General features: G+C 50.4%; 1 protein-coding gene across 1 annotated transcript; it reads left to right on the plus strand.

The window, feature by feature from the left end:
- The first annotated feature begins 216 nt into the window (after positions 1-216).
- Positions 217-24,399, plus strand: PGS1 (phosphatidylglycerophosphate synthase 1). Its single transcript, XM_073682522.1, has 10 exons — positions 217-478; positions 14,378-14,576; positions 14,803-14,880; positions 15,352-15,439; positions 15,568-15,757; positions 15,944-16,122; positions 16,325-16,819; positions 17,525-17,673; positions 19,467-19,593; positions 24,121-24,399. The coding sequence occupies exons 1-9, from the start codon at positions 381-383 to the stop codon at positions 19,584-19,586; spliced, it is 1,596 nt and encodes a 531-aa protein (XP_073538623.1). The 5' UTR covers positions 217-380; the 3' UTR covers positions 19,587-19,593; positions 24,121-24,399.

Below are 24,399 nucleotides of genomic sequence, written 5' to 3' on the forward strand. Positions count from 1 at the left end.
AATGGCGGTTGTACACACCGTGCGAATCAGATCGCAGCTTTCATCTTGTAATCAGCAATCGAAAAATATAAAGTGTAATCTGATTGGTTGCTATTGGCAGCTTTTCAGCACATAGAAGATGCTCCTAGCAACCAATCAGAATCCAGTTAATATTTTCCTCACGGTTCAGAAAGCAGCGCCCTGATTGGCTGCTCTGCCTCCTCGCTCTGGGTGACGTCTATTATAGACTTTGCATCCTGTGAAGATGAAGGTTCTTCATGAATAATGGTTGGTGAAATGAGCGCATAAGTAAAACGGTCGCCAAGGTGTTAGCCCGGCTCTCTGTATTCCCGTGTCTCCTCACCAGGGGCGGGACTGACCGGCGAACACTTCCTGGAAAGATGGCGGCGCCCGCAGTGTTATGGCGCCGGATCCGCGGCCCGGGGCTTCTGGCTCTCTTGGCTCGTCTCTGTGACCGGAACCGGGACCGTGGGGGCAGGTACGGGCGAGGGTCACTGCAGGGAGATAGGAAACCGGCAATGGAGGCCACTGTCACCCCCGCCATATGCCCTGTCCGGAGGACACTGTCATCCCCCCCCATATGCCCTGTCCGGAGGCCACTGTCATCCCCCCCCATATGCCCTGTCCGGAGGCCACTGTCACCCCCCCCCATATGCCCTGTCCGGAGGCCACTGTCACCCCCCCCCATATGCCCTGTCCGGAGGCCACTGTCACCCCCCCCCATATGCCCTGTCCGGAGGCCACTGTCACCCCCCCCCATATGCCCTGTCCGGAGGCCACTGTCATCCCCCCCCATATGCCCTGTCCGGAGGCCACTGTCACCCCCCCTCCCGTATGCCCTGTCCGGAGGCCACTGTCACCCCCCCTCCCGTATGCCCTGTCCGGAGGCCACTGTCACCCCCCCTCCCGTATGCCCTGTCCGGAGGCCACTGTCACCCCCCCTCCCGTATGCCCTGTCCGGAGGCCACTGTCACCCCCCCCTCCCGTATGCCCTGTCCGGAGGCCACTGTCACCCCCCCCTCCCGTATGCCCTGTCCGGAGGCCACTGTCACCCCCCCCTCCCGTATGCCCTGTCCGGAGGCCACTGTCACCCCCCCTCCCGTATGCCCTGTCCGGAGGCCACTGTCACCCCCCCTCCCGTATGCCCTGTCCGGAGGCCACTGTCACCCCCCCCTCCCGTATGCCCTGTCCGGAGGCCACTGTCACCCCCCCTCCCGTATGCCCTGTCCGGAGGCCACTGTCACCCCCCCTCCCGTATGCCCTGTCCGGAGGCCACTGTCACCCCCCCTCCCGTATGCCCTGTCCGGAGGCCACTGTCACCCCCCCTCCCGTATGCCCTGTCCGGAGGCCACTGTCACCCCCCCTCCCGTATGCCCTGTCCGGAGGCCACTGTCACCCCCCCTCCCGTATGCCCTGTCCGGAGGCCACTGTCACCCCCCCTCCCGTATGCCCTGTCCGGAGGCCACAGTCACCCCCCCTCCCGTATGCCCTGTCCGGAGGCCACTGTCACCCCCCCTCCCGTATGCCCTGTCCGGAGGCCACTGTCACCCCCCCTCCCGTATGCCCTGTCCGGAGGCCACTGTCACCCCCCCTCCCGTATGCCCTGTCCGGAGGCCACTGTCACCCCCCCTCCCGTATGCCCTGTCCGGAGGCCACTGTCACCCCCCCTCCCGTATGCCCTGTCCGGAGGCCACTGTCACCCCCCCTCCCGTATGCCCTGTCCGGAGGCCACTGTCACCCCCCCTCCCGTATGCCCTGTCCGGAGGCCACTGTCACCCCCCCTCCCGTATGCCCTGTCCGGAGGCCACTGTCACCCCCCCTCCCGTATGCCCTGTCCGGAGGCCACTGTCACCCCCCCTCCCGTATGCCCTGTCCGGAGGCCACTGTCACCCCCCCTCCCGTATGCCCTGTCCGGAGGCCACTGTCACCCCCCCTCCCGTATGCCCTGTCCGGAGGCCACTGTCACCCCCCCTCCCGTATGCCCTGTCCGGAGGCCACTGTCACCCCCCCTCCCGTATGCCCTGTCCGGAGGCCACTGTCACCCCCCCTCCCGTATGCCCTGTCCGGAGGCCACTGTCACCCCCCCTCCCGTATGCCCTGTCCGGAGGCCACTGTCACCCCCCCTCCCGTATGCCCTGTCCGGAGGCCACTGTCACCCCCCCTCCCGTATGCCCTGTCCGGAGGCCACTGTCACCCCCCCTCCCGTATGCCCTGTCCGGAGGCCACTGTCACCCCCCCCTCCCGTATGCCCTGTCCGGAGGCCACTGTCACCCCCCCTCCCGTATGCCCTGTCCGGAGGCCACTGTCACCCCCCCTCCCGTATGCCCTGTCCGGAGGCCACTGTCACCCCCCCTCCCGTATGCCCTGTCCGGAGGCCACCGTCACCCCCCCTCCCTCCATATGCCCTGTCCGGAGGCCACCGTCACCCCCCCCCCCCCTCCATATGCCCTGTCCGGAGGCCACCGTCACCCCCCCCCCCCCTCCATATGCCCTGTCCGGAGGCCACCGTCACCCCCCCCCCCTCCATATGCCCTGTCCGGAGGCCACCGTCACCCCCCCCCCCTCCATATGCCCTGTCCGGAGGCCACCGTCACCCCCCCCCCTCCATATGCCCTGTCCGGAGGCCACCGTCACCCCCCCCCCCTCCATATGCCCTGTCCGGAGGCCACCGTCACCCCCCCCCCCCTCCATATGCCCTGTCCGGAGGCCACCGTCACCCCCCCCCCCCCCTCCATATGCCCTGTCCGGAGGCCACCGTCACCCCCCCCCCCCTCCATATGCCCTGTCCGGAGGCCACCGTCACCCCCCCCCCCTCCATATGCCCTGTCCGGAGGCCACCGTCACCCCCCCCCCCCTCCATATGCCCTGTCCGGAGGCCACCGTCACCCCCCCCCCCTCCATATGCCCTGTCTGGAGGCCACCGTCTCCCCCCCCCCAATATGCCCTGTCCGGAGGCCTTTGTCACGACACCCCCCCCCCCCCATATGCCCTGTCCGGAGGCCGCTGTCACGACACCCCCCCCCCCCTCTTATATGACCTGTCCAGAGGCTGCTGTCACAACCCCCCCCCCCCCCCCATATGCCCTGTCCGGAGACCGCTGTCACCCCCCCCTCATGTGTCCTGCCTGGAGGCTGCTGTCATGACTTCCCCCTCATATGCCCTGTCCAGGGGCCACTGTCACAACTCCCCCCCCCCCCCCCCCTCCCCCATATGCCCTGTCCGGAGGCCGCTGTCACGACCCCTGCCCCACCCCGCCCCATGTGTCTTGTCTGAAGGCCGCTGTCACCCCTCTGTGTGTCTTGTCTGAAGGCTGCTGTCACCCCCCCCATGTGTCCTGCCTGGAGGCCGCTGGAGACTTCAGAATTCTTGCATGGATTTTTTAGTGGCGAGAGCGGGCCGTCATGTGACCACAAATACACTCTGTGCATACTACCAAACAGATTCTGACTAGATGTGCGTGGCATCGCTCAGTTCACTTGTATTGAGTGAGGTGGTATAGTTAGAATGTGGCTAGGAGTGTGCATATCACGTATCTGTGGTCACATGACCGCCCACTTATGACGAAACCGAAGAATCTTTAGGGTATGTGCCAACAATCAGGAAATGCTGCGTGTTATTCAGCGTCAAACCCGCAGCGTCCAGATGTTACAGTATAGTGGTTGGGATCTCTAGAAATCCCATGTTCCCTATGCGTGCATCTGAGGCTGCGGATCACCCGTGGACACTGACATGTGGTGCGTCTTTCAGGACCGCAGCATTTCAACTTCTCTTGCGAGTCCACATGTGGACTTTCCCCTTAGTAACTGCAGACTATCATGATAAACTGGACAATTCCTTTAATGCTAAAGACATTGAGCTGCAGTGTGATTTTGTAATCCACAGCATGTCAATTTCTCTTTTTTTTTCACATTTTTTTTCACCATAGGCCTGAATGAGATTAAAACCTGCTGGAAATAGTGGAGCACTGCACTTTCTCCGGCAGTCCCATAGACAATGAATGGAACTCTGCTCCGTTCAGGATAAGGCTGCAGAGACCCAGCCTCGGGATCACCGGAGGTTTCAACGGTCAAATCCCAGGTGATCAGCAATTTACCCTCTATCCAATGGATGGGGAATAACTTTTTTTTTTCTTTTAACTCTTTAAGGCTCCATACATTTTAGATTGGGACAACTGCTTTCTCTCCCGACTCCTTTATGGTCCGGAGCGCTTGGCCAAGCGCTCCTGTGTTGTCTGAGGGAGCTGCTGCCATTATCTTCTGGTCATAGCTTATCTCTCAGAGAACTCTTTCTCTCCTCCGACATCATAGGTCAGGAGGCCCCCCATACACATTAGACTGTCAGCTATTAGCGACAGGTTTGGTCTTTACAGTCGGTCCAGTGATGAGGTTATCACGCTATAGGTATTTTCTACGTAATGCAGATCCTCAGTGATAGAATATACCATAGCCCACAGGTCTCCACTCAACTGTGACTATACATTTCCTAGCAAGCTTGGACTGGGCAACAGTGGGATTTGCAGGTCGAAGACCCCCCTGCCATAGACATCCATAGAAGTAGTTTTTAAAGGGTTATTCACATCTTATATGGGTAAAATTGCAAAGTGCCTGTGAAAATGAGCAAGTCTGCAAATTACCCCTTATTAGAACTTCTCAAGAATGGTGGGCTTTTTAATTCTATAGTTTTCTGCACAATGCCTAGGTCTAACCACCTGTGTTGTCAAGGATCGTGGTGCTTACAATTTCTCTTCTATAGAGTTTGTAAGTGCTGCTCTGAAGTTCAATGAATCTGACCACCAGTGTTCCTCCAATGCTGCAGAGGCATTGTATAGCACACAGACGCTGCCTGAACTGTCCGTATTCAGGAGCTCGCTGCCTTTACCCCGGATACAGAGGAACGTGTGCTCCTGAAGATGGAGGACGAGAATAACCCTTTAAAGCTGGTTGTTTTACATGCCCAATGTTCACAGCCTAAGTACAGACTGCAGCTTGCAAACCAGCAGCAGATCTTCTGACCCATTCTTCAGTTTCGTAGGCATATAGCCGTTCTGGTCCTCAGACTATGTATGTCAGACGAGTGAAACCATCTGGACATACAGTGGGGACGGAAATATTCAGACCCCTTTAAATTTTTCACTCTTTGTTTCATTGCAGCCATTTGGTAAATTCTAAAAAGTTCATTCTTTTTTCTCATTAAAGTACACTCTGCACCCCATCTTGACTAAAAAAAACCCAGAAATGTAGAAATTTTTGCAAATTTATTAAAAAGAAAAACTGAAATATCACATGGTCATAAGTATTCAGACCCTTTGCTCAGACACTCATATTTAAGTCACATGCTGTCCATTTCCTTGTGATCCTCCTTGAGATGGTTCTACTCCTTCATTGGAGTCCAGCAGTGTTTAATTAAACTGATAGGACTTGATTTGGAAAGGCACACACCTGTCTATGTAAGACCTCACAGCTCACAGTGCATGTCAGATCAAATGAGAATCATGAGCTCAAAGGAACTGCCCAAGGAGCTCAGAGACAGAATTGTGGCAAGGCACAGATCTGGCCAAGGTTACAAAATAATTTCTGCAGTACTCAAGATTCCTGAGAGTACTGTGGCCTCCATAATCCTTAAATGGAAGAAGTTTGCGACCACCAAAAGTCTTCCTAGACCTGGCCGTCCAGCCAAACTGAGAAATTGTGGGAGAAGAGCCTTGGTGAGAGAGGTAAAGAAGAACCCCAAGATCACTGTGGTGAGCTCCAGAGATGCAGTAGGGAGATGGGAGAAATTTCCACAAAGTCAACTATCACTGCCGCCCTCCACCAGTCGGGCCTTTATGGCAGAGTGGCCTGACGGAAGCCTCTCCTCAGTGCAAGACATATGAAAGGCCGCATAGAGTTTGCTCAAAAACACATGAAGGACTCCCAGACTATGAGAAATAAGATTCTCTGGTCTGATGAGACGAAGGCAGAACTTTTTGGTGATAATTCTAAGCGATATGTGTGGAGAAAACCAGGCACTGCTCATCACCTGCCCAATACAATCCCAATAGTGAAACATGGTGGTGGCAGCATCATGCTATGGGGGTGTTTTTCAGCTGCAGGGACAGGACGACTGGTTGCAATTGAAGGAAACATGAATGCGACCAAGTACAGAGATATCCTGGATCAAAACCTCTTCCAGATTGCTCTGGACCTCAGACTTGGCCGAAGGTTCACCTTCCAACATGACAATGACCCTAAGCACACAGCTGGAATAACAAAGGAGTGGCTTCAGAACAACTCTTGTGACCATTCTTGACTGGCCTAGCCAGAACCCTGACCTAAACCCAACTGAGCATCTCTGGAGAGACCTGAAAATGGCTGTTCACCATCCAACCTGATGGAACTGGAGAGGATCTGCAAAGAAGAATGGCAGAGGATCCCCAAATCCAGGTGTGAAAAACTTGTTGCATTGTTCCCAAGAAGACTCATGGCTGTACTAGCTCAAAAGGGTGCTTCTACTCAATACCGAGCAAAGGGTCTGAATACTTATGACCACGTGATATTTCAGTTTTTCTTTTTTAATAAATTTGCAAAAATTTCTACATTTCTATTTTTTTTCAGGCAAGATGGGGTGCAGAGTGTACACTAATGAGAAAAAAATGAACTTTTTAGAATTTACCAAATGGCTGCAATGAAACAAAGAGTGAAAAATTTAAAGGGGTCTGAATACTTTCCGTACCCACTGTACACATAACCGAGCTGTCGGCTGAACATTCAATGAGCAGAGAGCTATCTCTTTCGACTGCCTCGACGCGAATGAATGTTCTTTTCAGCTGAGTATTCATGTTTCCAATGGGGAGAGAGGAGAACGTCTTTACCAGACTCCTCTGTCAGCTGCTTATCTCGCCTGAATACAAAAAGGCCTCAGATCAGATGTTGGAAATTCCAGCTTCCCGATCCAGTGGCCTCCATACACACAGGATGGTTGTCCTGTCCTGCTGACTCTTCTCTCATGTGTATGGAGGTCTTTAGAAGTCACTGCTGAGCTGGTTTGGCCCATTTCCCATTACAGATCGGCACCTTTTTTAGCTTTCTGACCTGTATGGTGGATATGATGATTTTAGTGAGGCGGTGGGGTGTTAGAAGAAACTTGCTTAATTATTTTTTTTAATCCCATATTTATTATGGTTAGATTTTTTTTTTCTTGTCTTGCCCTCCATAACTTCGACAGAGAAGAGACTGGAAAAGTTTTCTAAACCCTTTAACTGAGGAGAATCTGAAAGGTGTGGCTGTGTATCAGCATTTCTAGCTTGTGCTTTCATTACTTACAGGCCGACATCATTGTCCAGGAATTTGCCCATCAGTGTTGTCATGTGAACCTTATAGCCACGACTTACTGGGAAGGGGTCTGTCATGGGCAGATGACTTTACGCCTTGCAGGAGGGAATGGAATCGGTGCAAGGCTGGAAAAATCCCAGGAGCCAATTCATCTATAAAGGTTCTTCTTACTGGGCCACTAGATTTGGCCCCCAGATTTGTCAGCATCAGCCCTTCCCTGCCTCAATGGGACAATAAAGTGCCTTCAGCTTCCGGGATTTCATCGACATGATGTTGGTCATGGTCGCCCTTTGTGCCCGCGGACATCTTTACAGACAGACTATAACCAGGTTTATTGGCTTCCTGTCTTCTGGACTCACTTGTAGACATGGCTATTCCTCTGTGGTCTGTCCGGCTCTCAGGTTGGGGGTCAGCTGTGCCTCAGGTGATCTCACGCTTTGAGGTTTCTCCTCTCGGCCAGTGTAGTAATATTTCCCAGCAGTGAATCAGCGTGGTCGGCTGCCCTCATATCCTGCGGGGTGAGCAATGGCCAGACGGTTATCCTTGAGATTCCAGTCACCCCCTCCTGTGATCCAGGACGTCTTCTGGGAACTGTGTGTACCCTGTAGTGATGGTTGTCGGTGGCCGCATGCCATGTGTGTGTAGATGCCCATCTAATAATGTCATGTGCACATCCTGGATACGGCAGGTGCCATCACAGCTGCCTACAGATCCTTGTCAGATCTGCGCACATGGCACACTCATAGCCACACATCCTTGCCATGCTGTACGCTGCTGATGAGACACATGAAGGGATCGTTACACTACTACTCTCAGCGTTCGTACCATATTGAGGTCAGCACTTATTACTGTGCATAGGAAAGTGACGACACATCGGCGGAGGCTGAGAAACTTATGAGTAAGCTTTCTGCCATCTCTCAGGTTTTATGAAAAAGCTGGAAATAGATTGAACCCCCAGGTTGACTTAAATCTGGCTGGGTCATGGGTTCATACAAGACAAAAGCTGTAGGTTGCACTCATCATAGTAGGTTATATGGCACCATTCACTTCCACATTGGGAGGTGACCGGCGCTGGGATGTTAGGTAGCGGCACTATTTCCAGCATGTGGTGTAACTGCGGGCTGATCTCCTCCTCACTCTGAAGTGAGCCTTGCCGGAGGTCCCTTTTTAAGTTAAATATATTCAAAAAATGAAAATGTTATCCTGTAGGAATTGGCCGACCAACTAGGTCACCCAATAAATGGGAGGGTAGTAGGGGAGGTTCTGGCATGTTTTTGTGAAAATTATTCTCCGCTACCCATGGAGAACATGTGCATGCTCAGTGAGCATTCACATTAATGGGGAAGGTGTCGGCTAAGAAGTTTATGGCTACTTTTATGCCTGATGAGACCTAAGGACAGTGCTGTGTCCACAAGGAAAATCCTTCCTAAGATATTGCACCAAAATTGTCCCTCCTTGTCATGTAGGAGTCATCGGGTCATGTGGCGATGCATCAGTAAGGGCGACGAGTTGGTGTGACTCAATTTGCACAACCGAATCCATCAGCCACAACCCTGGCTTGACAGAAGCCGTGAAAACCACCTCTTAACTGCCAGCATCCACTGCTCTTCTGTTGTTGATTAGCCGACTAATCAAAAGAACGGCCAATGCCGTCAGGAAAGAGGCAATTCTCAAGGCTTACATCCTACGATGGACCGGCTTACTGGCGTAGCTGTCGTTTTCGTACTGGGGGGGTTCAGGTCCAAATATTAAACTTGATGCACAGCGCAAATATGATCCCTGTTTACAGCAGAAGCAGCAGCCATGAACCACCACCATTATAGGTCTGTGGGGTCCATCCGTGGCCACTGGTGTCCCTCAAGATGTCAGTAGCTGGACGGACATGTTGAAATTCAGGATAAATAATTTCCCTCTGAAATCCAGTGTTGGAAATTCCAGAATCCTCCATTCATTAATTTTATTTACAGTATATAACCATCTCGACTTTGGAATTCACGACAGAACATATAGATAAAACAAACAATCCCTTTAACCTTTTACGAAGCAAATAATGTAAATATGCGTTTCCTCCTCTTAGCGCTGATCTCACCCGTTAGTTATGTGCTCTTCATTGTGATGAAATCTGGAGAACGATAGCCGACGTACGTCAGCGCAGTAAAGTGGGGGACGGAGTGACGACACCTTGTCCCTGTTCTGGGACCACCCCGAACCTCCAGGAATGTGGATTGTTATTGTCAGATAAGCCCCCCCACGTCTGACATTGCCTCATGGTAACACACAGTTCTGCAGCTTCAGAGTGAAGTGAGTGAGTAATCCGGGAGCCGGAGGAGGAGGACTATGCCCGGGCACTGAGATATCGTTACCACCGGCTGCTGCTGAACGTGGACTACGGACCCTTGTGTCCGTGCCGGGTGTGCCTTATTTAGCGGATTAAATAAAGTGCAGGCCTGGTGGTCTCTATGGCAGAGGCTGGAGATGTGCACTGAGGTCTGCTCCATCTGTATTGAATTATTGGATTTCTGCAGTATTTGTACAGTTCTTCCAGACTGTGGGTGTCTCATTATACATGGCAGAAAAAAAAAACGTATAGTCAGCAAATGTTGGGAGACTGCAAGGAATGGAAAGGGTGACTGGATCCGAGGGGCACTGGTAATGGAAGACATGTAATTAGGTACGGAGGGAGTAAACCTTCTTGCCCCACTGTATACTATACAGCTGTGCTCATAGACATTTGCTAATGGATCAAGAGTGATCCTGGGATCAGCAGTGTCATGTGTTTCTCGCAGCCACATCAGTGTGAAGCCTAGCTCTATGGGATAGATTGCATCTAACATGTATTGCAAAGTTGGGATGGTCCCATGTTGTCCACAATGTAGGTAAAAACCGCACCAACCTGTGCTAAAAATGCCAGGTGTAGCACGGCTATTAACAGTAAATGTCAGTTGCCGTCCCTGGTCATCTGCAGGTCGGCGCCGTATCTCTAGAAACAGTGCAGGGTCATCTCAGTGACAATCCTTCTTTATGGCACGCTGGGCTTTTGTAGGGTGGACTCTACTGGCTTCTGAGGGGACATTCGCGCCCTCGAGGCCAGGGGGATTACTTCCCATCAGTGAGCACGGGTAGGACATGACAGCTCCCTGGCGTGTTATCTGTGTGATCTTCTGATAGGAAAGTATCAGATTTATAGTAAATGGGATTCATTATTCATTCTGAAACTGGTTTGCTTTGTCTTGTAAGATCTCATGCCAAGATGCATAAGAGACATAATGGTAGGTGTGCGCCACCCCAGAACCCGGGTGATTCCCTGAACTGTCATTATAAGGTCCGATCACTGCCTGGAATCGGTGCTGTACCTGCCGTCCCCGGGTCACTCCCTATTGTCCTAGTGCTATTGTACTACCCGCAGGTGATGGTGGTGTCTCTGGGAAAGTCAGGGAACTACCTACTAACTTCTGCGACATGTTGATGTGTCCTGCACAGTGTTGCAGTGTGAACCACGGGGCAGCCATGTTTGCCATGCCTTTGATTTATCATTGCCCGGTACGTGGGTATATAGACTTATACAGGGAGGACCCCCAGTCATGTCCAGAATGAGAGGGTCTCTGCTATAAAAAAATATTCTTTTCAAAAAAGTTTTTTCATAACTTTTCTAAACTTGTTAGAGAAGAGGGTTTGTTACAAAATAAGGAATAAGTGCCTTACCTGTAAACTGCACCGCGATCAGGAGCCTGATGGACAGACGTCATCACTTTCGATCCTCCGCCAGTAATGTATCATCGGTATATCCCTTACCTCCGCCAAGTGTGGTAAACCCTTTTAAGGGCTAAATTGGTTTTGTAATAGTCAGATTAATGAGTGCAGCTCTGGAGTGTAATACAGGATGTAGCTCAGGATCAGTACAGGATAAGTAATGTATGTACACAGTGACTGCACCAGCAGAATAGTGAGTGCAGCTCTGGAGTATAATACAGGATGTAACTCAGGATCAGTACAGGATAAGTAATGTATTTACACAGTGACTGCACCAGCAGAATAGTGAGTGCAGCTCTGGAGTATAATACAGGATGTAACTCAGGATCAGTACAGGATAAGTAATGTAATGTGTGTACACTGTGACTGCACCAGCAGAATAGTGAGTGCAGCTCTGGAGTATAATACAGGATGTAACTCATGATCAGTACAGGATAAGTAATGTAATGTATGTACACAGTGACTCCACCAGCAGAATAGTGAGTGCAGCTCTGGAGTATAATACATTACTCATCCTGAGTTACATCCTGTATCTGCAAAACACAAATGACTTGTATGTAGTAAATGTTCGGTAGGTAAAGAGTTTGAGTTTTTTTGAGTGATCAGTAGACATTGTCTTGTAGTGACTCTGTAGCATGTGATTATTACCCCTGGTTATCGTTGTGGCCCTTCCTTCTTGGTTGGGTTATACTAATAATCACCTCCCCCACTTGTTGCCCTTTTCCCTGAAATCTTACATAATGTTTTCATTCTCCGCCTCTTGAGGAATAGCAGAGCTCCCTCCGTACGAGAAAGGGACTATCTGCCGGTAAGGGCCGTGTTGACTTCTGGCGCGGGAAGGTTTACTGTAGCCAGCTGGCTGTGTGCTGTATACATACGAGATGTGTAGTAATGGGGGACACGGGCGAGTGCCCTACACCCCACACTTTATTACAGGAGGACTCTCCTTCGCTTCCCGCAGAACTCACCATTATCAGAAAACCTTGGTCTACCAGGATTTTTCCCCTATTCCCAATGCAAATTTTATCAACTGATACAAATGATTAATCTGGTAAGACGGCCTACAGTCGCCCATGTGGTTTGGAAAGGGCTTGAGATTTCGTAATTGCCTTATTAAGATGAGGAATAATGAGCTAATCTTCCAGTATCCTGACATCTTGAGTAAAGCTTAGAAACCGTCTTGATGTTACCCAACCGGGAACTTTTGTAACAAAAGCCCAGTTTCCATCTTCTGACACAGACCGTGGTATAAGATTATTTTTAGGAATCTACTTATTTCCTGGGACTTAATCTCCATTGTGCAATCGGGTTTATTCTTGGGTTTCAGGTTCACCTACACAGCGTGGGCAGCGAGGCTCGCCTTGTTACATGGCCGGTATAGCAGAGTCGTATATGGCTCCTGTGTCTGCACATTAATAGGAACATGAGAAGACTGTCACATCATTCCTCGTGTTAACCTAGTGACATCAGAGTTGTTCACTGACCCCCATTCCTGGCTTTGGGGGGAACAAAAATCTGTTGGGTTTTTACCGTACCTGAGGCTGATGAGCCCTTTCATCAGCAACAAGCATCAGAGGGCTGACTTCATCATTGTCATAGACGTGACTGCAGCAGCAGAGGCTCAACTTGGCTTCCCCCTTGCTGCGGTTTTGCAGGCCATGGCCCCTGTTCTGGCGATCAGTGGGGTTCCCATTGGAGAGACCCGCAACAGTCTGGTGTCAGATCCACCTTAAAGTCCTCTGTTTAGATGAAGCTAAGACTAGCGTGCTTGGCCTTTTCCGTGGTGAGTGTATCTCGGGGTGTATCCCACACTGTGTTTAGCTTTTTGTCTCAGGGTAAACATTTCGGGCCGCAGTTGGAGGAGGTTTTTGTGTAGTCTGCATACACTTGTAATTAGAGGAAGCCATTCCCGGGCCATGACTCAGTTCTTTGCCCCGACCCTGGCATTAGCAAACACAGGGTTTCTGGGAATCTTCATTTCTGAGCTGTCGGTGATTCTCTTTTGTCATGAATCACACTGTTGAAACCTTCTTCCAGAAATGATTATGAATGGTTCCCATTTCTCGTTTTCCTTTCCCCATGAAAGGACACTTTTTTTTTTTACATCTACTTTACGTGTATTTTGTTACTTCATCTTCCAGAATACAAAACTTAGTGTGCAGGGGGAAGACAAGAAATGTACCCGAATTACCACAATTCTTCTAATATCGCCCATTTCATATGTAAGGAGCTATTTTGTGAAGTCGTAATGTCAATGTCCATCCTCGATCCAGTTTAGGACCAGGAGAGGTGACCCGAGGGACAGGCTGCAGATTCCACTCCAAGTTTGTGGCCCTTTTATATGGGTGTCGCACATCATCATGGTCTATCCTTGCCTTCCCTCATACACTTTGCCCAACCTACATCATCATAGTCGGGTGCCAACTGGTACCAGCCTAGGTTTAATGAATGCCTCTTGGTCATGCTTTACATGTGTAGGAGGGAACATCTCCATGTGATGTGCTTTCATTAGAAAGCCACAGGTTGGAGACCACCGCTGCTTGGTTTCAGCCTTTCATGCTTTCATCCATTTCCCCCGGCGGAGAGGAATATCCAAACGAATACTTCTGTGTTGTTGGTTCCTCCTTTCTGTGAAACTGGTAATGATCCTGTAAGAGACCACGCTGATGAAAAAGAACTACGGGACTTCCCAATATTGTCATAATTTCTTTTTATAATGTGACCCTTATTAGGTATCTTCAAAATTCCCTCTCCAGAGATTGGAAATTTCTTCAAAACCTCCATGTAATGGTCATCGTCTGCCCGCGGTCTGACCCCTTCACTGGGTCCAGTAATAATAATTCAGTAGTTAAAGAGCATGTCTGATTTAGAAGGCACATCTGAAGATAAGACCTGCGTCAGATCAGTGGTTCATTTAATATGGTAGTTCATTTCCCTGCAGCGCCTCCGCAGGGAAAATGCAGAATTGCACATTTTCAATGTCTACGGTCTTTCCATTGAAGTGTATGAAGGTTCTTTAGGGACCGCCGGGACGTCACACATTAGCAAATCCACAGATATGGGAACACGAGAGCCAGTTTGGCTAGAGGAGAGATGAAAGTTGTCCAGAGTGAGATCTGCTTGCCCCAGACCTCCTCTCTGGTGTACAATCGGGGGTCCCCTTTGTATGCCCGTTAACATCCAAGCAAACATCCTCAGCTAGTTTGGAAGGCCAAGTGCCTTAGTCACTCTGCCGAAAAATGCTTTGTTAAACTCCCTTGTATGAAAGTTGCCTATACTGAGTGTTGTATTTCTCTTTTTTTTTTTTTTTCGTCTAGGACACCTTTGTTCCTCCTGGCTCCACTCGTGGCTCCCTCTGTCCCACCAGCCAAGACACAGCAGCCCCCTTTAGGTTGCGTCTGTCCACGGGGAGCCCATCGTTTTCAATGGGTGGGGAACCTGGTGCCAGAATTTGGGATCTCCGGTTCGTGTGTGAAGATTCTCACCAGCCCGGCTGAGTTCTACCAGGTGATGAAAGTAAGTGGCCTGTGAGAGCGAACGGGTGGAAAATAACTTCTCACACCCCCTCAAATCTGATACTGATGGCTCACATAGGATAGCGGAGATTTCCTAATGTAAGTGGAGGCGGCTGTGGGTTTCTAGTCATACCCAGTGCGACTGGGTCACAATCTGCACTATATCACCCCCACTGTGATCCATAGGCCTTCAGCTGTCTGCAGGCTGCTGATTTTGTTTTCTTCAGTCTCAGATGAAAACTGCTAAGAAGCGAATCACGATGGCGTCTCTATACCTGGGCACAGGAGTTCTGGAGCAAGAACTGGTGAGCGGCTTTTCTTATGGGTATTTTTTTTTTTTTTTTTTATTATTATTATTACGTGTTTTTTTTTTTTTTTTTTTTTTTTTTTTTTTTTAAGCTGTGATTTGATTTACTGGTGGATAATTATTCTCCTTTTTTTCCTTGCAATCGTTTTTAAGAAGTCTTTACTATATTAGGGCTGGGAGACCTTGTTCTAATTTTGGTGAGGAATGGACTTTTACAATTCACCTAAGGAAAACCTGTCTCAGACGTCAGAGATCGGACCACTAATGCATGGCCTGGTCGCTGGCTTCCCGCGTGAACGCTTGATGTATTTCTATCAAGCTGTCACGCTCATGTCGAGAGCTGCCACCAGTCCGTGCATTGCCATCCGATCTGGGACCAATGTGCACGGACGTCTGAATGAGCCTCCACTGCAGCCACTGTTCACCTGATGGCTAATTTGCATTGGTTTCCCTTTGTGTTGCCATTTAGGTGGACTGCATAGAGGAAACCCTGCACAGAACGGACCGGACTGACCTCCAAGTGTCCATTCTGCTGGATTACACCAGAGGATCGCGAGGTCAGTGATGGGATCCTGGGATAACTCAGGATGCAACTTTTCCCTTAGCTCACATGCTTTCGGACGAATGGCTGTGGGAAATGGTTGCAGCGTTCAGGTAACTTTTTTTATTTTTTTATTTATTACAGGAAAAAAGAATTCTCGCACCATGTTACTCCCTTTGCTGCGGAAATACCAAGACCGGGTACGCGTGTCCCTATTTCACACCCCAAATCTTCGAGGACTCCTGCGCCTGTTGGTACCGGAGAGGTTCAACGAGACAATCGGGCTGCAGCACATGAAGATCTATCTGTTTGATGACAATGTCATCCTTAGTGGGTGCGTCCGCCAATCTGGGATTTGAGGTGTCCTGTTGGATTACCTTTGGCTGTACCTGGCAGTTTCGGCAGGAGGGGTTGACCATCTAATGACTATTCTCAGGATCGGTTTGGATACAAAACTGATCCCTTTAGGTTCATTCTATAGATCTTGGCCTACGTTAATGATTTGTATGATCCATTTCAGAGCGAACCTGAGCGACTCCTACTTCACCAATCGCCAGGACAGATATATTCTGCTGCAGGGCTGCTCAGAAATAGCGAATTTCTTCGATGAGTTGGTGGCGGCTGTCGGAGACGTTTCCCTGCAGCTGGAGCCGGATGATACGATTCATGTGGAAGAGGGAATGGAGCACCCGTATGAAGGCAAGTGGCTAGAATTTCACCAGTTCCAATATTTTTTGAGGTAAAGGTAAAAAAAAAAACAAAAAACAAAACGCTGTTAAACGGCAACCAATCCTTTTGCATATCTGTTGTTGGAATTGGATTGGCAGCATTTTTGGTGGGTCACTTTAGGTCTCTGCCCACCTTCTACAACCATATGTGATGTGTAGTAATAATTTTACAGGTGACAAAGCCAAATACTGCGAAGCCGCCAAGAACAGAGTAATGAACGTGATAGAGACAGCACGACACAAGCAGTGTGAGCTGCACAGCGCCAGCTTCCAGAGCCGGGAGCCCACCGCGGGCACAGAGACAGCGGATACGTGGATTTACCCGCTGATACAAATGAAGCCATTTGGGATCCAGATAGACGAGCTGGTGACAGAGACGTTACTGACAGAGGCGGAGCGCGGAGACCAGTTGCATCTGACCACGGGGTACTTTAACCTGACTCAGGGTTACATGGACCTGGTGCTGGGCACGAGGGCTGACTACAACATTCTCCTGGCCTCGCCTGAAGTCAATGGCTTCTTTGGAGCGAAGGGTATCGCAGGCGCCATACCGGCGGCCTATGTGCACATAGAACATCAGTTTTATAACGAGGTCTGCAGACAAGGGCAGCGGCTGAGGGTCCGACTACGGGAATACTTCAGAGACCAGTGGACGTTCCACGCCAAAGGTAAGACACTCCTCTGGGTTCCCTTCCAACCATATTAATCCCAATGCAACATTTCATCGTTTTTAACTCCTTCACGACATCAGCTGTACATCTACACTTGCTGTATGCTGCGGGCTCCGATCCACTGTTGGGATTTTCTGAAAAGGCAGATGTTTCCCGCAGACAAGTGCTCCCCTGTAATAACTATTCACGATCGAGCATACGAGTCATGGCTGCCGATCCAACCAGTCCAGGTTTGGTCCAAGTCTGCTTCCAGAGGGCTGATTCTAGGCGCTGGGTAGACCTAGTCTGTGGGCAACCTTTTGGGTTTGAAGTTGTGCCAGACTTCACTTGGCAGCGGCCGTCACCCTCTTAGTGTGGGTTCTGCCCGTACAGGCTCTGGGTAACACAAGACGTGCTAGTAAGATGGTCAAGTCAGGACCCGCTCATCTTAGATAATGTGACCTGCTCTTGTTCCCCTTTTCCTTATTCTGCTCTATAGACACCCAGCTCCGGTGTCTCGTGCCGTAAAACTGGCCCAACCTGACACGCCGCTGCCCGTAAATACTGCTTTACAAATGCCCTGCCAGGAAACCTCAGCAGGGTGAATGCCTGCGTGTGGGCGCCGCTGATCTTATTCTGTTTGTATAATGATAAATTCATTAGTTATAAATATTTTTTTCTTTTTATATAACTTATTTGTTTTTTGTTTGATGCCCCCTTCAGGTCTCTGGCTGTACCCGACGGGAAAAAACATGCCATGTCTTACACTCATCGGCTCTCCGAACTTCGGGTACAGATCTGTTCACCGGGATTTGGAAGCACAAATCGCCCTTGTGACTGAAAACAAGGACTTGCAGCGGCAGCTCCATCAGGTGACTGCCATCTGTACAGGGGGCTGCTGGGTGGGCCGGCGGTTACGTTATGACCTGTACAGGGGGAGCTCTATTTAAAGAGCTGTCTGTTTGTCATTACTGAAGTGTTGGTCACAGAGAATCCCCTCCACGGCCGCCAAGTAAGTTTCTCCTCAGTCCCTATAAGGTCAGACGTACCCCTCTCATGAGTGGGTTATTTTAATTTTTTTTTTTTTTTTTGTGCGACATCATTTTCATTGATCTTTTGGCCTGAGAGATCCAAGTGATGGGAGGATTTTGGATGTTTCATTCCAGGAAACCAGAAGGACAAAGGGCCCCTTCCCTCATCAGCCTGTAGCCTGATATGCAGGCAGCATGGAGACTTTATAGTCGTTGCTCGTAAAGCTGCACATACATCCCAGGCAGTGCCATGGCATAAATAGGGCACCGTGATGCTTTATGCCATTGCACCTTTCCGTACTAGGGCAGATAAATGCGCTGGGAGCGTGATCGCCCCTTACTTTCCTGACCTTTTTCACAGCTGCGAGTTTGCTGCAATAATATCCCGGCTGGACAACTGTGATCTCTTTATCCCTCCGTTTCCTACAATGTATCAGTGAAGATAAAATGTTTGCCTGTCCTTGCTGGTTAGGTAATGGGGGGGGGGGGGAGGAATATCACCTAGACTAGGCTTAAAGTCGTTGTCCAGTGATCGCCTACTCACAGGATCCGATTGCTTTCACTGGTTGGCAGAAAAGGCCACTTTAATTCCTGTTAGGATGGAGCCGCCCACCTGCCGCACCGTTCATTCCTTATAGGACTGCTGAGAGCTGCACTCGGCTTTTTCCGGCAGCCCCATAGAGAACAAACATCCGACCTGCCGCGCCAATTTGTAACAGAAGTAAAAGTTCCCCAAACTTCCGATCGGTCGAACTCCCATACCCCGCCAGTCAGTAAGTTATTTTCCCCAGACAACCCCTTTTAATTGTAACAAACCCTCTGCTGTGAGATGTACTAGGGTTTCTGGCACTGATGATCGTCAGTCCCATAGATTCTGAATGGAGCGACAGTGTGCATGTACGGGGCATATAGGACTGATCCCATCTTGTGAGCAGACCCCAGCAATCAGACACTTATTACATATCCTGCGATCGTGGACTTGTTTCCTTCTGACGTGTTTTTCCGGAGCCAGTTCTTATTTTCGCTTTCCTGTAACTTCTCTGACACTTTTTCTGTTTTTCCTGTAGTCTGCTGGGATTGAGAAATCCTCGTCATGCTTGTAGCGTGGAGTTTTGTAAGCGGCTCCTCCGTATACAGAAACGTTGTGTCAGTAATGCGATCTGCCAGATGAGTCTCCATTTCCTCCATGTGTTACAGCGAGGACAATGACTACGGGGGGAAAGGGACAGACGTCAACCATGGCTAATCTTTCTTTCTTTTTGCATAACTCCACACTGACCGATGTGATCACTCTTCCCTTTATGTCCCTTCACTTTGATTTACTGTAAGGCAGGAAAACCCTCGGTGCCCTTGTGCTGCTGTGGTGGGCTGCATGTCGAGCACGTCCCATGTCCCTTCCTCATTACACCCCCCCCCCCCACCCCCGCATTGTGCGCTTACTGGCACCAGCTTATTACATCCCAGTGAGCCGGGGGCAGGATCAGATCCAGCACAGTACCCTGTCCTTACAATCCTGCCCTACTTGGGTGAGAGAGCATCCTGTAATCCGCGACCCGGCTTGGTCAGTTGGGACACCCTAAGACTGGCAGTCGCTGATGCAGGTATATAACCTCCATTTGTGTTGGTTTCTACAGGAGCAGCAGCATTTGTACGAACGATCAGCTGACGTGACCCCCGATACCTTCCTGGACCCCAGCCGGTATGTGAAGCTCTGGGTGAAGCTGGTGACGCCTTTGATCAAGAATTTCTTCTGAAGTTCCTGTGAGTGACGGCTGCTGTGAAAATCCAGTTCATTTCCATGTACTTATTTTTGGACTTAATCCGTAAAGATCAGGTTTGGGTCTGGGCAGAGGTTTGTGTATTCCTCTGAAAAGACGGCTCTGATGTGCCCCTTCATAACCACACTGTGGCATACAATGGCCCAAGGAGGAAAAGTGTACACCCCTATAGATGAGCAGCTGGATTTGCACTGCCCTGACCTGGCCCTCCTTGGCATCCCGGGCAGCTATGGCATCTCAATGTGTTGTCATCCGGTGAGACTTGGCTAGGTCCCTCATAGCAGCAAGGAGCAAAGATGATGACCGGACGAGGCACTGGACCAGGGCAGCACTAAGCCAATTGCTCTATTCTTTATACCACGTGATGTACAGGAAAGCACTGACCCATATGTGGTGTAAAGAAAGCCTTAGGGCACACAGCCTGCAGGGCGGTTCTATTTGGCCAACGCACCAGTACCACCACCTCTATGTTGGGCCCATTATTCTGTATGGGTCAGTATGTGGGGCCCATTATTCTGTATGGGTCACTATGTGGGGCCCATTATTCTGTATGGGTCACTATGTGGGGCCCATTATTCTGTATGGGTCACTATGTGGGGCCCATTATTCTGTATGGGTCACTATGTGGGGCCCATTATTCTGTATGGGTCACTATGTGGGGCCCATTATTCTGTATGGGTCACTATGTGGGGCCCATTATTCTGTATGGGTCACTATGTGGGGCCCATTATTCTGTATGGGTCACTATGTGGGGCCCATTATTCTGTATGGGTCACTATGTGGGGCCCATTATTCTGTATGGGTCACTATGTGGGGCCCATTATTCTGTATGGGTCACTATGTGGGGCCCATTATTCTGTATGGAGTACTGTGTGGGGCCCATTATTCTGTATGGAGTACTGTGTGGGGCCCATTATTCTGTATGGGTCACTGTGTGGGGCCCATTATTCTGTATGGGTCACTATGTGGGGCCCATTATTCTGTATGGGTCACTATGTGGGGCCCATTATTCTGTATGGGTCACTTTGTGGGGCCCATTATTCTGTATGGGTCACTATGTGGGGCCCATTATTCTGTATGGGTCACTATGTGGGGCCCATTATTCTGTATGGGTCACTATGTGGGGCCCATTATTCTGTATGGGTCACTATGTGGGGCCCATTATTCTGTATGGGTCACTATGTGGGGCCCATTATTCTGTATGGGTCACTATGTGGGGCCCATTATTCTGTATGGGTCACTATGTGGGGCCCATTATTCTGTATGGGTCACTATGTGGGGCCCATTATATTGTATACTGGTTGTCCCGCGACTTTGTCCAAGTTTTTAATTTTGGACGTGTGTGTGTGTGTGTGTGTGTGTTTGAGATTTGCCCTAAGGCAGGGATGTCAATCTGCCCGATCTTCAAGATTTCCTCTTGATACTGAATAGAAACATTTTTTTTATTTTTATTTTGACTCAATAAAATCTTATCGGATTTGGGCTAATTCCTACAACCTCATTATCTTGTCGCCCAAACTAACAGTATGCTGGATGGCAGTTATGATGTTACCTTGGGTCATGAGATCCACGTTTGGGCCGAGACTCTCCATTTTAATACTTGTGAGAAAATGAAGCTGCTCTAGCATGGAGTGAATATCCTCTCACAGCTGTGCGTTTGTTACAGTTGTATTCAGTTTACAGTCTTGTAAAGAATCTGCATTGCAGCTGGCATATTTACTGATACATCACCACTAGTGAGAAATGTGCACAGATGGGTGGCTAAAATTGCCACATTCTCCTTTAGCTTTAGGGCTCTTTTACACGTCAGTGTGTCCGGTACATGTAGTGACAGCTTCCACACTGGAGACACTGACACGCGTAGGCCAATTCAAATGAATGGGTCTGCTCACCTGTCATTGTGTTTCCACGGACCGTGTGATCCACACATAAACATGTCCGTTTTTGGCCGGCAGCATGGATCACACGGACCCATTCAAGTCAACGGGTCCGTGTAAACACGTAACGCACACGGATGCCATCCGTATGCCACATACCAGCGCTTGGGCATTAGCGGTACAGTTAGCGTTCTTCACAAGTGTCGGGTGCTGAACACTGCCCTCATCACCAGCAGGGGATAATGATGAGTAGTAGTCTGCTCCTGGTGTCTCCACCTGTTAAAAAAAAAAAAAAAATCCATATACTCACCTGTCCTAAGTGTCCCCTGCTGTAATCCATGCGACCGTTCAGCAGAAAAGCCGGGGAGAATGACTCCTGCAGCAAGCGGGTCCCAGAGCTGCGCTCAGCGAGCAGTGTCCTGTCACTCACTGAGTGCAGCGCAGCTCCGGGGCCCACTCGCTGCAGGAGTCATTCTCCCCGGCTCCTTTGCTGAGCGGTCGCATGGATTACAGTGGGGGACACTTAGGAGAGGTGAGTATATGGATTTTTTTTAATTTTCTTATTTTTACAGGTGGAGACACCAGGAGCAGACTACTACTATCTTCATTATCCCCTGCTGGTGCTGATCGCAGCGCTGGCAGGGGGCAGCATTCAGCACCTGTCGCTTGGGAACAGCATTAACTGTATCGCTGATTCCCAGGCGCTCCTGATGCGGCTCACGTTTGCCACACGTGTACATAGGGACACAGATATCTCCGGTACAGGTTTTTCCGGTACCGGAAATCAGTACGTATGAAAGAGCCCTTAGAAAGTATTGGGCTGTGCTGACTTTTTTTTTTTTTTTACATTTTCTAAAGCTGAACATGATCGTTCTTTATTCACAGACAGCAAGCAGAGATCTCTGATATGTTGATGAAAGGAAACGCAATGTATCTGATAGTGGCAGAACTTTATGAATTTAAAGAGATCTGAAAATGCACCAGACACCGTATATAGAAACCACCCAGGAGGGGTGACACTACAGAAAGGGTCCGTGCATCGGACACCCGGAGAGCGGCATTATTGCGTGCGTGCCCCCATGTCAACTCGAGACCAACCAGCATTACTACACTCCTGCCCCTCTGTCATCCGGAGACCAACCGGCATTATTACAAGTGTGCCTCCCAGTTATCCAAAGACTGGCCATACTGCACGCGTGCCCCCCTGTCGCCTGCAGACTTGCCTTACTGCGCACGTGCCCCCTTGTCGCCTGCAGACTTGCCTTACTGCGCGCCTGCCCCCCTGTCGCCTGCAGACTAGCCTTACTGCACGCGTGCTCACCAGTTACCAGGGGGACTTGCCTTACTGCGTGCGTGCCCCCCCCCCCCCCCCCGTCGCCTGCAGACTTGCCTTACTGCGTGCGTGCCCCCCTGTCGCCTGCAGACTTGCCTTACTGCGTGCGTGCCCCCCTGTCGCCTGCAGACTTGCCTTACTGTGCGCGTGCCCCCCTGTCGCCTGCAGACTTGCCTTACTGCGCGCTTGCCCCCCTGTCGCCTGCAGACTTGCCTTACTGCGCGCGTGCCCCCCTGTCGCCTGCAGACTTGCCTTACTGCGCGCTTGCCCCCCTGTCGCCTGCAGACTTGCCTTACTGCGCGCGTGCCCCCCTGTCGCCTGCAGACTTGCCTTACTGCGCGCGTGCCCACCGGTTACCAGGGGGACTTGCCTTACTGCGTGCGTGCCCCCCTGTCGCCTGCAGACTTGCCTTACTGCGTGCGTGCCCCCCCCCCCTGTCGCCTGCAGACTTGCCTTACTGCGTGCATGCCCCCCCCCTGTCGCCTGCAGACTTGCCTTACTGCGTGCGTGCCCCCCTGTCGCCTGCAGACTTGCCTTACTGCGTGCGTGCCCCCCTGTCTCCTGCAGACTTGCCTTACTGCGCGCGTGCCCCCCCCCCCCCCCCCCGTCGCCTGCAGACTTGCCTTGTCAGGTTTTTTTCTTTTAGCAGAAGCTGAAGTGAAGTCATCCTTCCTAATAATGTAATCGCGGCTGCAGCAGAAATCACCATGAAGCTAGAGGGCGGACGCCAGAAACTCCCTCACAGTTTCAGATCAGTGATTGTATGCAAATCCCAAGGGGCTCTCACCGGCCGAGGTTCTGATCCGCACCCCCCGTCCTCCGCCCCAGAGCTCAGGACTAAATATAGAGCAGGTTTCCCTTAATCTGCATTACAGGAAAGCAACTGTCTGGGTGGGCTGCCAACGCGTTACTAGGGGGCAGCATCCATTACAGCATGTGCTTCTATGTAATTGCAGGGGGCAGTCATTCCTTCCATGACGGCCTTATAATGATGGGGGGGTGGTGAGCGCAACCTGAGGGATGCATCGCTCCTTAGAGGCCTTCTAACACCTCCCGAAAAAAGGCTTTACAGCTTCTAGGAGAGGTTTTTATTAAAAATAATGTACTTTGGGTTTCAATTCCTGGTCGGTGTCAACATCTCTGCTTGCTGTCAGTGAAAGGGATAATTCCTGGTTACACACACAAGAAACTTGTCCCAGCTGAGGGTTTATTCCATTGTGCAGCTACAGATTGGATGCAGTTGTAACAAACCCTCAGCTGTGTAGATTTCTTGCTTTTTCATGTGTTCCTGTGTTTCCAGGTGTCGGCGGACAGTACTCTGCAGTGAGAATTCCTTCTGGATATGGACGCCGTCTCCCGAGGATCCACCATGATGCCTTTTGATGAGGACATTTTTGCTCCAGTATTACATAGCTGTGTGTGGCTTCTCCCTCGCCCGCACGCCAGGTATCCATGTGGTGAGCCCTCCACTAAGGACTGTTGTTTTTTTTTTGTTTTGTTTTTTTTTTAACTAATTTGCCCAAATATTTAATAGGACTTGTATATAACGCATGAAAGCAAATAAAACCCTAACTCTGCA

The sequence above is a fragment of the Phyllobates terribilis genome, unplaced genomic scaffold (assembly GCF_046119375.1).
Source record: "Phyllobates terribilis strain yellow unplaced genomic scaffold, ASM4611937v1 Scaffold_5__5_contigs__length_657084704, whole genome shotgun sequence".
Taxonomy (NCBI): Eukaryota; Metazoa; Chordata; class Amphibia; order Anura; family Dendrobatidae; genus Phyllobates; species Phyllobates terribilis.

Excerpts from the sequence above, each read along its gene's own strand:
- PGS1 (XM_073682522.1), top strand. The coding sequence starts at position 381 with ATGGCGGCGCCCGCAGTGTTATGGCGCCGGATCCGCGGCCCGGGGCTT. Across the intron at positions 479-14,377 it reads AACCGGGACCGTGGGGGCAG|GACACCTTTGTTCCTCCTGG; the intron begins GTACGGGCGAGG and ends TTTTTCGTCTAG. Across the intron at positions 15,758-15,943 it reads GACAATGTCATCCTTAGTGG|AGCGAACCTGAGCGACTCCT; the intron begins GTGCGTCCGCCA and ends GATCCATTTCAG.